This window comes from Doryrhamphus excisus, chromosome 1 (genome assembly GCF_030265055.1).
Source record: "Doryrhamphus excisus isolate RoL2022-K1 chromosome 1, RoL_Dexc_1.0, whole genome shotgun sequence".
NCBI classification, from domain to species: Eukaryota; Metazoa; Chordata; class Actinopteri; order Syngnathiformes; family Syngnathidae; genus Doryrhamphus; species Doryrhamphus excisus.
The window spans coordinates 32,863,305-32,878,090 of record NC_080466.1 but is presented as its reverse complement, the minus strand read 5'-3'; the positions used below and the strand labels follow the sequence as shown (position 1 = coordinate 32,878,090).

General features: G+C 43.1%; 1 protein-coding gene across 3 annotated transcripts in view; it reads right to left on the bottom strand.

Moving 5' to 3' along the window:
- LOC131132724 (extended synaptotagmin-2-like) overlaps window positions 1–13,495 on the bottom strand; it is a 28,695-nt gene extending 15,200 nt beyond the window's left edge. For 2 of the 3 annotated variants that reach the window (XM_058078627.1, XM_058078642.1), the window contains exons 1-7: window positions 13,343–13,495; window positions 12,040–12,439; window positions 4,373–4,414; window positions 3,966–4,100; window positions 3,710–3,786; window positions 2,926–2,998; window positions 2,069–2,158 (exon numbers count right to left, since the gene is read on the bottom strand). In XM_058078627.1, coding sequence (XP_057934610.1) covers window positions 2,069–2,158; window positions 2,926–2,998; window positions 3,710–3,786; window positions 3,966–4,100; window positions 4,373–4,414; window positions 12,040–12,432 — 810 coding nt within the window. In that variant the 5' untranslated portion in view covers window positions 12,433–12,439; window positions 13,343–13,495. Of the gene's footprint in view, window positions 1–2,068; window positions 2,159–2,925; window positions 2,999–3,709; window positions 3,787–3,965; window positions 4,101–4,372; window positions 4,415–12,039; window positions 12,465–13,342 lie in introns of all 3 variants that reach the window. The other variant, XM_058078635.1, reaches the window with a different exon arrangement.
- Window positions 13,496–14,786: the final 1,291 nt, after the last annotated feature.

Here is a 14,786-nt window from a genome sequence, read left to right as displayed (position 1 = left end):
AACATTCCTCGGAAACATGCAGAACCAGCCTCTGCATACTTGCAAAGATTCCACAACTAACGTCATGCTGAACTCTGACTACCAAGGCACCCTAAACACATGCTTGGCAGCTAGCCAGCTATGCTAATGCTAGCTTGCTGCACATAGGAACACCTCGCCACGTTAATTGTTGGGATTTCAGCAGACCCCCGGTTTTCATAGTCTCCGGTATTCGTAGGATTGGGTTTTCGATAAAAATGAAAAATATGTATTTGGTTTTGTTTACACCGTCTTGGGTAGACTGCCGGGCCAAAAGAGTGCGCCTAGCAAACTAGTTGAGTTGTATCCACACATTGGTGACTCCCGTGAAGAACGGATAGTTGTTCTCTCAGAGCTGGGACACTATGGATAGATTCCGGCCAGGGAATTCTTGAAATCATCATTATTGTGTGTTTGTGTGCGTTCTGTATTTGTTCACAGAATGATCTGTCCCCTTGCACCGTCCTTGCACTTCAAGCATTGCACCGTGCACTAATGAGACATCAAGTGTACTGGGTTATTTCTGACTGTCAGGGAAATCTAGCCTTTTTATTTAGGACACCTAAAAGTTGAGACACATAATTGTGTGTAATGATTGTAGGTTTACAATAAAGTTCAAATGAATGTGAAGTATAGAGCTCTAACTGTCCACTCTTTAAAGTTTGCTTTGTAACAGACTACAGTGAAACAGCCCCCCTGGGTCTCTTCCACACCGCACCCTCTCTCCACTCGTATGACTCGTCTGTTTTGCTCGTGATTCTTAATTCTGTTCATATTTTTGGGTGTCTGGAACAAGTAGTCAATAAAGCAATCAACTCCACCATAAATGAAAAGGTACTAATCTTGCTGGCCTCAATATATTAACATGCGCATGAGTGTTTGTTTTCCTGCTCTCTCTCTCTACCAAACAGGCTGGATGACAAGATGGTTCATTCTGTGCATCTGTATCATCAAGTGCGCATGTTGGTTCAATAGCGGAATGAATGGCGTGAGGGAACCCTATTGTCAGTCATTCAGTCTCCTTGGTCCAGTGGGTATCATAAAGGGGACCTATTATGCTAATTCTCCCACCCTTTGTATCGAGTTGTGATGTCCTGTAGAGCAGCAACATACAATAACCAGCACAGAAAACTTTCTAGATTTGGCAGAATCTGCACCTATTCCAGCTATATTTCCTTGGATTTGTGCTTCCTGTCCAAACAGTGTGTTTTAATTTATTCCACCCAAGGTCTGTCTCTGGGCACGCCCACTCCGCCGTGATTGGTCACACGCTCGGAACCATATAACGAAGCCCCACTCTCCGTGACATCACGAAGGGGCAGTTTTACCAAGCCTTTTGAAACAGAGCATTTTGAGCCATCCCAAACTTCTTTCAGGACTCACTTCCAAATGTGCAAACCTCATGATGTGAACCTTTGGCGTGGTTTAACATGAGAATACAACATTCTAACTACATTTATAGGTCAGAAAGGGGAAAGCATCATAGGTCCCTTTTAACACCAGAATCCAACATTCTAACTACATTTATAGGTCATAGGTCAGAGAAGTGGAAAAGCATTTAATTTGGTGTACTCCAGTTATTGTGTATATCATTTATCATTACCTTAATGAAAAGAAGTCTCAAATAATCTACCAACGATGTTTGATTTGTAGGACGATTACCCGTATGAAATTATTTCCGTCTGACATTTTGAGGCAGATTTATGACGAAAAACAAGGTTTTCTGTATTCTGTCTTAGTTTAACAATTGGCCCTCTGAGATCCACAGCTATCTAAGAGTTAGTTGACAGACCTGGCGAGCTCTGCGGGTATTAGCTTGTGACTTCCTGTTTAAACTTGAGCTTCACATTCATGTCCCAACTTAACAATTTCACATCGCTGTGTGCAATTGTTAGAGGGTAAATCATTCCTGATGATATCGAGGCCTACATCTGAAGCTCAGGAAGGAAAACAGCAGTCTTGGAGGAGGAATGTGCTGATGGCTTAGGGAGGCTGGTCATGCACAAGAACAAGAGGAGGAGGAAAGGATGGCGTTCCAGTATTTACTCACCGGCTTCTTGAGGAAAAAGACGGACAGAGCTCCAATGAGAGGCATGTCGCCCAGGAGAGGCTCCATCACCACTCTCATCACTCCATGAAGCTACACAACAAACAAGAAAACAACTCAGTTATTTGTCAGCTTTTTATTTACTCACTTTCCTCCTCCGCCAAAATAAAGGATTACTACTCAACGCTCAGGACTTTAACACATAAGCACGTTGTGGTTGCAGTTACCAAATTGACTGACAAGATAATCCGCCTGCTTTGTGGACGAATAGCGACTCTCTCTGATGTGTCCCGCATGTCGCGACAAGAACAAATAGCATGACACCGATCCCGCCTCCGTGCCATCGCGTCATTGACTACACCACACTGTCAGCGCAGACGACACAGCGTCAGATTTGTCGTCATGAAGTGTGATGTGGAGCGCGACAGCCGGCAGCCAATGAGCGGCTCTGTCTGACTGAAACAAACTTTTTTTGACGCTGATCTCTGAAACAGCAAACAGCGGCAGCAGCCCAGCCCGATAAGAACTCTTTTATCAGGCCTGTGTCAACAATGCGGAGGTCAGGGGTCATTGCAGCGGCAATAAAGACTGAAACACTCTTTAATCCTTTATGGGCCAAGAATAACAACACATCATTTTCACCTGTAATGGCTGGAACACTATTAGCTGCTTTGGTCAAGTTGTCAAGCTGACTCTGCAAACTAAAGCTACGGTATATGCTAACGCTATGATGCTAAGAGTATAGTTGGAGTATTATGAAAAGCGCGATACAAATAAAATGTATTATTATTATTATTATTATTACATCACATGGCCTTGCTGCCTGTCACTGGCTGCCATGACAACACACACACAGGTACCTGGATGCTCTTGATTCCAGCTCTGCAGTAGTACTTCTTGATGTCCACGTCAATCTCCGTGTTCCCCACAAAGCTGCAAAGATGCCATAGTTGATTCAAAAGGGACATCTAACACAAAGAGAAACTTTTCTTCTCAAAGTTGCTCATGTTACATTCTCAGGGCATTCAATCCAATTACTGGACTGTTCGGGCTGTCTTACAAGTCGTTTCCCCTCCCATCCAAGGAGGCTTCATCAGTCCATGATGAGATAGGTCCTATCCAGACTAGACCAGTCTTATCAGGTCTTGGAGCATCAACTGATGAGGTCTGCTCAGATGAGAAGCAAAATGACTTCTAAGACAACCCGAACAGTCCTGTTGGGATCCAAACTCAATAGGTCTACCTACACTAGATTAGAGCTTTGGTATCCAGTAGCTCAGCAATGAGCATGATCTCATGAAACCTGCTGGCATGAGAGGAGATCCACTTGGGATCCAAACTAGACCGATGATGAGACAAGACTACGTGCTGTCCTATTTAGTTTATTTATTTTGTCATTGGCAAGACTAAGACTACTGACTTGGACAGGAGGTCCTTCCAACAGCCGTTAGCCAACAAAACTGTGCATGGCAAAGGTTCCTGGCTTTTAGCCCCTTTTGACACACACTGCAATGCTGTTTTTATGGAAATGTAACATCATCGTAACCTGAACGGTCCAGACCAGTTGAGAACAATTCAATGCCCTGAGAATATAATGAATGAGAATGAGAATGGGCATGCTTCTGCGCTGGTGTTGCAGTGTACCTGATCTGCAGGTCCATGATGACCTGCCTCTTGTCCACATTCTCTGTGTAAACCTTCACACCGTTCACTCTCAGAGGCTGAAAAAAAAGCCACCAACCTGACAACAGAATAACACTAAACCTGCCAGGATAAGAAATTCACTCGAAAGTAAACTGGAACGAGATGAGCATAGTTACAAACGTCGATTTTAGCAGCTAACAGGACGTCATCGCTGTAAGACCACAACGAGGCTCAGGAGGATCGTGCGAGAGCTCACCTTGTCACCCATGTCGATCTTGGTGAAGCAGAAGGAGCTGAGGTGAGGGTTAGCACCCTTCACCGCCGGCTCGATGGTGTCTCGGAACAACTTGTCCACAAACTGACAGATGAACGGCCACATCTGCTTCACCGTCTACCGGGGAGACAATCTTCATTTTGAGTCATGCCATGATCAAACGTCTTTCCTATCCCTGTATGTGAGTTAGCTCTAACTAAGTCCCAACAACAACACAGGTGATCAGACATCCACGCCCATGGTTTCCATGGAAGTCCTTGTTCTTCATCTTATTGCTCTTCCAGGTCAGGAAACTTCTCCTTCCCTCCTGGGTGGTGGTCTCAATTGTGCAGCAGTGCTCCAGATTCTGATCCTATTTATAAAACTTGTGTGCCCAAGTGTGTGTGTACCTTATTCAGCCACTCCACTCTCTCCACATCTGGATAATGGACCTGGTTTAGGATACAGGAAGGATGAATTAGGTGAGACTCGCATTCAGTGTCACCATACAGGTTAGCAAAGTCAACCAAACACCTTCCTTTTACACTTGTTGACAATTACAGAGGACCTATGATGTTTTTCACACTTTTCCTATAAATGTAGTTAGAATCTTGTGTTCTGGTGTTAAACCATGCCAAAGTTTCAGATGAACAGGTTTGTGCATTTGGAAGTGAGCCCGGAAAGAAGCTCAAAAGGCTTGCTTTCAGAGGGTGTTGCAAAACTGTTCTCTTGTGATGTTACAGAGGAGCAGGCTTCCTTATGGGCGTGGCTGTAGACCAGATAAGTTTTATGCCCTCCCCCAAGGATTTCCCAAGGAAATACAGCTGGAATAGGTGCAGATTCTGGAAGATCTAGAAAGTTTCTGTGCTGGTTATTATTGTGTGTAGCTGCTCTATACGAGTCCACAACTCAATACAAAGGGTCGAAAAATGTTAATATGTGACACCCAACATTGTCTATAGATTTTTTCATCAACGTCCTGGACAGTGTTCCACCTCAGAGGTTCTACTGTACTTGTATGTATCTCACTCACACACACACACACACACACACACATAAACACACCCAGGTGTCTTTAACTGAGGAAGGTGTCAGATGACATCATCAATACGTGCGTCCGCCTGAGTGTAAACAAATAGCTTGCACTGACACCACTTGCAGTTTGTCTTGGACTTAACGCTATTTTCATAGCACGACATCATTGCTGGGACAGATGTTTATTCTCAGTCATGTTGGCATCATGCTAGCGCTGAGGTGTGTACATACGCATAAAGAATGACACAAATCTGGACCACCACAAATAGATTTGGCGTTACCTGTTCGCCGTAAACACATTATATTGGGACTGTCGGACAATGGAACTGCCCTTCCAACTCCATAAGAAACTATAATTTTTAACACACCTCTTCTGTACATGGTCTGCCAGAACAGGCCAGGAGGGATCAGTGTTTGTCAACCTTGTCATTATATTTAGGGTATATTCAGACCCTCCTATATTCTCCTTTTCAAAGCGACTAGTGACTTTTTCTGGTCTTATTGGACGATTTTGGAGACTAACATGAAAGCACATATCACACTTGTCAACATGCAGTAGGTGACACAAAAACAAGTGGCAGAAAAAAGGTTGTTAAAATCTGGCTGTTGGATATATTTTTTTGTTTGTTTTTTCTCAAGTGGATGATGAGGAGATACCGTGAATATACCATCAAAGGTTCTCCTACTTGGCGATGTAGAGCAGGAATACTGGTGGAAAACAAGCAAGATGCTTGGATTAGCGTTAGGAACAGCATGTTGGCCTCTGATGCGCAGTCCACTCCGGCGCATTTAAAGGCAATGAGCGGCGTTCACCACTCAGGCACTACCTTCCTGCTTTGTCAAAAGTTATTTCTTGACTTTAGTAGTGTTTCTCAACGTCTTTATCAAAACGTCATCACTTGCCACTTTGGCTCCATTTTGGATTATTGAGGTAAGAAACACTATTGAATTCACAAAACTCAAGTCAAAACAGGAAGGCCGTGGTGGTTGGTCTTTTGTTTGTTTGTTTGTCACACTTCAATATTTCATCTCATCAAACAAACTTAAATATTAGTCAATGAAAAAACAACTGAACAGAAAATGCATTTTAAATGAAACATTTTATTATGAAGCAAGAAACAAATCCAAGCCTACTTGGCCGTGTGTGAAAAAGTGATTGCCACCCCCATTAAAACATATCTTAGTAACTGTGAGAAAGAACGTGATAGAGATCTACCAGTCTGGAAAAGGTTTAAAGCCATTTCTAAAGCATTGGGACTCCAGCAAACCACAGTGAGACCCATTATCCACAATTGACGAAAACATGTAATCGTGGTGAACCTTCTCAGGAGAGGCCGGTCAACCAAAATGACGCCAGAAGCGCAGCGACGACTAATCCAAGAGGTCACCAAAGACGCCACCACAACATCCGAAGAACTGCAGGCCAACTTGCCTCAGTTAAGGTCAGTGTTCATGATTTCAAAGTAAGAAAGACACTGGGCAAAATGGCCTGCAGGGAGTTCCAAGACAAAAACCACTGCTGAACAAAAAAAACATGAAGGCTCGTCTCAAATTTGCCAGAAAACATCTTGCTGATCCCCAGGACCTTTGGGAAAATACTCTGTGGTCCGACGAGACAAAAGTTGTATTTTTTTGGTAGGTGTGTATCCCATTACATCTGGTGTAAAAGTAACACCGCATTTCAGAAAAAGAACATCATACCAACAGTAAAAGGTGGTGGTGTAGAGTGATGGTCTGGGGCTGTTTTGCTGCTTTAGCATCCATAAGATGCATCTATGATGAATGGATCCATTCATTCTGTCTACCAAAAAATCCTGAAGCGGAATGTCCAGCCATCTGTTTGTTACTTCAAGCTAAAGTAAACTTGTTTCTGCTCCAAAACGCACCAGCATGTCCATCTGCGAACGGCTAAAGAAAAACAAAACGAGGATCAAATCAAGTCACCACCGTTAACGTTCTATTTGTGACAGCCCTAATAAAAATACAATTGTATTCTGCATGTCAAACTATAATTGTAAATATTATAATATTTTATAATTGTAACAACATGTTTGTGTTAATATTTTGGCCTTCTGGAAAGGACTAATTGGATTTACATTATTTCTTGTTGGAAAATATATTTTTATTAATTATTTGGCTAGCGTCCGTTTCTGTTACAGTCAGCCTGGAGCGAATAAATGATGCTAACCAAGGTTCCTGTGTCTCATACACATGCATCATGGGCCTGGCCACAAATACATTGCACTTCTGTGGGAGACACTGAATGATGTCTTTATTGTCCTAATTTCCTGTAAAGTCGTCATGTCTCAGTCAGAACGCTCGGAGACAAAAGCCAATCAAGTGAGTGTTCCTGGAAGGTAAAGAAACGGGAAACCAGGATGAGGAGACGACCAGTGTCTATATTTATCCTTGCAGAGAGACAGAGTGCGAAGAGAGAGAGACGGCACCTTGCATCGCTTTCATTGTGTTATTACTGTGTCGACATTGTGTTGTCATGTGACCACTGAGCAGCAGCATCTGTTTTGGTACACTCACTGGCCGCTTCATTAGTTACACATGCGCTCGTGACATGAAGCAGTTAAAGCAGTTTAAACTAATGTCGATGTTTGGTTAGGTTTCTCCAGTTTGTCACCTCTGCACACCAAAGTATGAGAATAATGAAATAATGAAATTCTCTCAATCACTCTCTCTGATTCAAAGCTGCTTTCCCTGCACAATTTGCATAAATGCAGAGTCATTTGTCAGAGTGGAAGTCAACTGAATATGTGTATCTGTGTGTGCATTTCACACAGACCTCCAGCATTAAAAGAGCAGCTCTCTAAATTCAGAGGGGCACATGGCCTCCATGTTCCTCTGCATTGTTTCCATTCTTGACTGCCGAGGCCAGCCCCGCCCTTTGGCACATCAAACGGGCTGCGAGGCCCCGCCCACATACCAAGTCACTTGACACGGAACATGCAATCAGCTGACATGTCTTCCTCCAGCGTGGTGTGTGAAGCCAACGGCCACTCGCTTGGGCTCGTCTTTTGTACGACGTCACATTGTCACAATCACACTTGACTGGATTTGACTAGATTGACAGTGAGGGAACTGAACCGAGGACCTGAGTGCAAGCCCACAATACAACAGAAGATGTCATGAGCAGAACCCTTTTACACTTCCTGTTTAAAGAGTGATTGCTTCAAAATGCCATTAATCAATCAATCAATTCTTATATTATTATTATGCACATTCTTAGTGGAAATGGAAATACCTCCCCCCTCCCATCATCACGTCTTCATCAAACTGACCATTCGAAAACGTGAGGTTGTGTCAGTGTGTTGCAGTTGTGTTATGCAGTGGATGCACGACAATACATAGACATACATACACAATACATGACAGGCATCACATCACACATTAGACGTGTTAGGATTCATTGATACATCGATTTATATTCCTATGATCCAACTACATCAATCTGTGTCCAGCAAGGTTTCCATCCAGGACTACAAATATTGATCTAGTGCGTAGTGGCTCACTGCGGCGCCGAATTCATGTTCGCTCGGCATGTTGACATGTTGCCGCTATTCGACGCCACAGCGAGCCACGACGCGACAATCACATAATCTTTGCCGTGAACTGGCACCAACTGGCGGCAACTGGACTCTTAGCAACATTGCCGCAACTTAGCTCGCGCCGTTTCATTCCAGTGGATTCCAATAGGCAGACTGTTGGCAACATTTGGTTCCACTTGGTGGACACTTCCACTTGCATCAAGCAATCGGTGCGACAAAGATTTTAAAACATTTTGACATTTTCTTGCCACCAAAGTCGATTTTTGCCGCCACTACGGGCCACCACGAGCCAGTTGGGAGGTAGTTTGAGCCACTGCACGCCACTAGGCACCTTATTGGCGACACAAGGCGCCACAGCAAATGGCATTGGCGCGAACTGGCCTCAACTACCAACTAGCGCCGGCCCAGCGGACTCTTAGCATAACATCGTTTAAAAAGGTATTCAATCAATTTAATCAATACTAGAACACAAAGCTTTGCCATTGATTGTTGTTTAATATCCATAATTAATTTATACCTGATTCCATTACAAAAACCTACGTTAATCTGGGAGACAGTGCCTTGCAATCAGCAGGTGAACTTTGACCCCCTCAGTGGCGTATGTTATCATCTTCACACCTTTACCACACTGACCTACAAAGCCCTCTTGTGACGTCAAACAGAAGAACATGTCTACAAAACCATCACACTTGAGGTTGATGATGTCATCAACGCCACGTCAGCATGGAACAAGTAAAGGTGGTTTTCACTGGGTCAACACCGCAAAACAACAAGTAGTGTTTGACATTAAAATTAATTTGGACCTCCACAAATACATTTGGCCTGCCTTCGCTCATAAACACATTATAGTGGCACTGTCTGTGAAAGTCCTTACAGGAGATGGCATCAGAACTTTAACACACCTCATATGCATGTGGTCTGCCAGAGAATAATAACATGCACCAGGAGGGATCATTGTTGCCAACTTACAGTATATTTAGACCCCTCGAGATTCTGTTATTCAAAACAGGACTATTGACAAATTTAGGAATGGGTACCAAATGTGGTACTTTTATAGGAACTGATGTACCAATTCACGTAACGTTTGTGTACCTAAATGCATCGTTGTGACTGTGAGGGAGTGCAAGAGCAGGCAATAGCTGGGTGTTGCAGTTGGCACGCGCTTGAGCAAACGGACGTATTTGTAGCAAGGCGTGACATGCATACATGCACTCGTCTCACATGTGGAGATTATTCATTTTGGAAAAAGTTACTACTAAGATAAAAGTTACAAAAATGTTGAAGAAATAACCAAAAACCGCAGAGAAAGGTGGCTGCTGAACCGTTCTCAACGAGTGGAGCCCAGACTGAACACGTTCAAATCCACAGCGACCAACAACATTTATAATAAAATGTATCTAATTTTAAGTGACTTTGTGCATTAAAATACATTTTAAAACCACTGCGTAGTTAAGGGTTTTCATTTTGAAGAAATCTGTGAAAGACCAGCAAATGTTGCAGTGCAAAGTTAGGTGTTGTTTTGACGTACTTATTAAGAGTTTCCATATCGATAAATAAATGTTACACTGATTTTTATCATTAAACATTCATTATTTCATTTTCTACCACTTATCCTCACGAGGGTCACGGGGGGTAAACTGAATTCAATTCAATCAAATTGACGATGGCTTCCAGTCGTTATTAGATTATTAGCTCAAAGAAACAGATGCGGTGTCTCAATTGGTGCACTTGCGTACTTTCAGTTAGGCTTTTGTGCTCAGTGCACGGTCAGAACCTAGTTCTGAATAGTAGTGTTAATACTTGGGTTGTCACGAGACAATATGATACAAAAGATTGGCTCGACAAGAACGAGACGAGACAGGTTTTTAATATTACCTTTAAGAAAAGTACAATGAGAATATATAATATAGGAAACTGTATTTTAAAGTACTACTTTAATTTCTGCTCTGTTACACTCATCTGCACTTTGTGTACGATACCGGCCCCACCGCCACCCACTGAGACAAAGAGCCGTTGTTGAATGGAACAAACGTGCCAAGGTGCTAAAACCAATGCAACTTTGTGAGTGAACTTTCTTCCTGCGTGTTTGGACGTGACATGAGGAAAACAAACACGCATGCAATGACAATATATTGAGGCCATAAATGATCAAGTTCATTTATTGTGTGATATAAAGGTCCCAGGCAGGCATCCTGTACATGAGACATTTTTTCCAGAAAGAGAAAGCCTCAAGTTGGCGATAATGCTCCGTCGAGTGGTTGCAATTCACCATTAAAAAAGAAGACAAAACTGAGTATACGGATGGAAGTATTCCTTTTGAGACACAGCATAAAAGTCGGTGATTACTTTGAATATGGCATTTTATGGCTACACCGCAACACCTCTTTCACCATCTCAGGTCACGAATGTTAAAGTGGTGGTGACACACAAGCTCCAGGTGTGTCGGTTGCTCAGCAACAATCTGCTAAATGCTGCTAATTTATAAATGAATCTGTTTCAGAGTGAATATCGTTTGAGTCAACGCTGGCATTTAGAAATTCAGGAGGTAAGAACATGGAAAAAGAGATCAGGTTGAAAAGTTGCAACAGGCTGGAAAGCATTGAAATTGGAACAGGCAGCCCTGTGATTGACGGCTGATTATTCTAAAGTCGAACCAGACCTCAATCAATGTATTCAGGAAAGAAGTTCTGGTAATGTTTAAAAAGATCAAAATATGGCAAAATACTTTAAATAGTACATGTTATCGTGAATGTACCTTTACTACATGATTACCGTAAGTATATAAAACCGTGTCAGAGGGTTCTGGAGGTGTTTTAATATCGCTCTTTGTAGGCAGCATCGATTTGTCCCGTTACATGGGAGAAATGAGCTGTCTCTTTTTTATCTGTTTTTATATCTTTAGAACACACAACAGAGAAAAGTGTGTGTTCATGTCTCGGCTCAGGATCGTGGACGATGGGCAAAATTCCCCTAAAGAGAAGAGACTTAAAGTAGACCTATTATGCTATTATGGTCTTCTATAGAGCAGCGACATACAATAACCCGCACAGAAAACTTGTTTGATTTTTCAGAATCTGCACCTATTCCTGCTGTATGTCCTTTGATCTGTGCTTCCTGCCCACTCCGCTGTGATGGGTCACAGGCCCAAAGTGCTTCCTAGCTATGAACCATATAAGGAAATCTGCCCCTCTGTGACATCACAAAGGGCCAGTTTTACCACACCTTTTGAAACCAAGCGTTTTGAGCCATCCCAAAAGTCTTTCAGGACTCACTTCCAAATGCGCAAACCTCATGATCTGCAACTTTGGCATGGTTTAACACCAGAATCCAACATTCTAACTACATTTATAGGTCAGAAAGGGAAAAGCATCATAGGTCCCCTTTAACACCAGAATCCAACATTCTAACTACATTTATAGGTCAGAAAAGTGGAAAGCAGAAAAGGTTCCCTTTAAAAGAAGAGAAGAGTGGCAAGGCGTGCTTACCCACGATGGCAGGTCAGTGGTAGGAAGACTCTTCTTGACAACTATGTCCTTGTGTTCCAGGAAGGCCAAGGCCCGGTTGATCCGGTAGTCCTTGCTGCCATGTGTTCTCCTCCAGTAGAACAAGGCGGCCAGTCCGATCAGCACCCAACTGAAGCTGAACTCAAAGTAGCCCAGGATGTAGATCGGCAGGATGATGGCAAACGTCTTGGCAAATTTCACCCACATCTGGGTGACATCCGTTAGGGAAGACTGAGGCTCGCTGCTCGGCTCCTCCAGGGCGGAGGGCGGGCCCAGTGTGGAGCTGGTTGTGTCAGTCGATGTTGAGACAGGTCCATTTGCCATGGCAACTGGTCCGGCTGAGCCATCCATCCGGGAGCCAACACTGTTACTCATTTCCCCTCTGCAGAGACAATGCCAGACATTGGCTGCAGTAGAAATAGACACCACACACAAACATGTACAAGGTGTACAAACACAATAGTAAAAATTGGTACATTCATTAATTCATATTATCATATTGTGTGCCTAGTTAAGTGGTGGTGTTTATGTATCCACAATAGTACAGTATTCGACAGCATGAAGCAAAAATGATGCCTGTTTAATTAAACTGTACATTTATACAAAAGCTTAGGCTCATGCTTATGATCTATAATACCATCATCGGGGCATGAAAGTAGTTCGGCTAACTTGATTAGTTAAAAACTTCAATATGTTTCTCTGGTGGAAAGAATGTGGCCACCGTTTCACGTCCTTTGCACCCTGTCGTCATTTTGTTCCTGCGTTCCTGCATCGCCATTCCCAACGCTTCTGCACCCCCAAAACAACTTTTAACTACCTTGAAGACGTGCTACAACAGAGGGGCATCAATGAAACATTGTTAGCCATTGTTGCATTGGGCTTCCATCCAACACACAAACCTTCACTTCTGCGTTGTATTCAACTTTCATGAGTGAAGTGAACCTCTTCCTGGTCTCCACTGCCGTTGACATCACGTCAACGTCAACGGTTAGCTTTTGGAGCTTGCTGGACGTCTCAGTTATTTTTGCAATACGCCGAAATAAAGAATACCGTCTGATAAATCACATTGTTGGGTCTTATGAATAGAACGGTAATCCATAATGTACTCATATCACACAAACATTAAAGTGCAGGTTATTAAAGCAGAGTCCGTTGTGACGTTCTCCACACTGAGTGACACGTAGAAGGGTTTCTGTGTTTCTGTGCAAACGCGCGGTCACGGAAAAAACACCCAAATAATCAACTTGTTCCATCCAGCTGTTGACTAAATGCTCGTCACACTCACCACAATCCACATTCGATCTTCCGGAATCAACGAACTGGAATTCAGCACCGACAAAGTCCGGTGCTCGACATGCCGACCAAGTCAACTTCGACCAGGCAGTCTCCCCCTGAGATCATCCCGCTGAGGAGACGCCTCGGCCCGCCTCGGCCCGCCTCGGCCCGCCTCTGTGCCCGCAGGAAGCTGTCATCATGTTAGAGGGAGCGCCCTGACGGAGGCCTGAAGTGGCAAAATAGCGAACTCTAGTGACAAACAAAAACAATGACAAAAATACAGTATTACTATTTCTATAATATACAACAGTACAGAACACTGTGAATCCCTCTAACTTCAGATGCGAATAATGAAATGACTCCAAATTACTAATGTTGTCTTGCATGATGCACAAATGGCATCATAGTCCCAAAAGGCCCCAGAATAATCCCCATGGTTATAGAAATGAACCTGGTGATTATAGCAGGGGGCTTCACATTATATCAGGAGCTGTCAACAAATAATCAGAATCCCCCCAAACGAATGAAACTACTCCAAATTCACAGGTTTTATCTAGCATAGTCACAAAAGGCCCCAGAATAATCCCCATGATTATAGAAATAGAAAGGCTTAAAGTTGTACTTAATTTTCCAAGCACTAGCTGTGTATCAATCTGGGGTCTGCAGCCTAAAAGTGCACATTTGTCGCGCTGCACAAAGGCTGTCAGTACCATCCATCCAAACATATTTTCTTTGCTTCTTGTGAGTATTTTTTCTGTGGCAAAAAAAAATAATTTTCCCCAAGACAAGAGGGCTTATAATTGTCCACTTGCACTATGGATATGATATAAGAAAAATATTATGTTGTCTTTTGTCAAATCTTAATAATGTTTTGGTGAGTGTGGGGGGGGTGAGTGTGGGCGGATGGCATAGATTACACACGCCTGACATTTGACTGCCAAAAAAATGTTCGTCGACCAGATGTAGACGCCTTCTGCACATGCACAGCACTGATTGCATTTCCGGTATCGTGACAAATGAGGACAAATGTTTCTTCCTTCTCAATTGAGAAGAAGTCTGCATTTTAACCATCCTTTGTAGCCCATCATATCCCAACATTCTTTCCGTCCAGGACTCATTGCTTTTTACACTTTTCTGACCTATAAATGTAGTTAGAATGTTGTATTCTCGTGTTCAACGATGCCTAAGTTTCAGATAATGAGGTTTGCGCATTTGGAAGTGAGCCCTGAAAGACGTTTGGGAAGTCTCAAAAAGATCAGTTTCAGAGGGTGTTGCAAAACTGTTCCTTTGTGATGTCACAGAGGAGCGGGCTTCCTTATGGGTGTGGCGATACGCATGATACACTCTCTGCCCTCCCCTAAGCTCTGTTTCTCTGTTTAGGTGGCAAGCTCAGGCAGAAGTTATTGGAGCAAGAGAAAAATATGTTCATCTGTCAACAGCATTTCACATGGGAC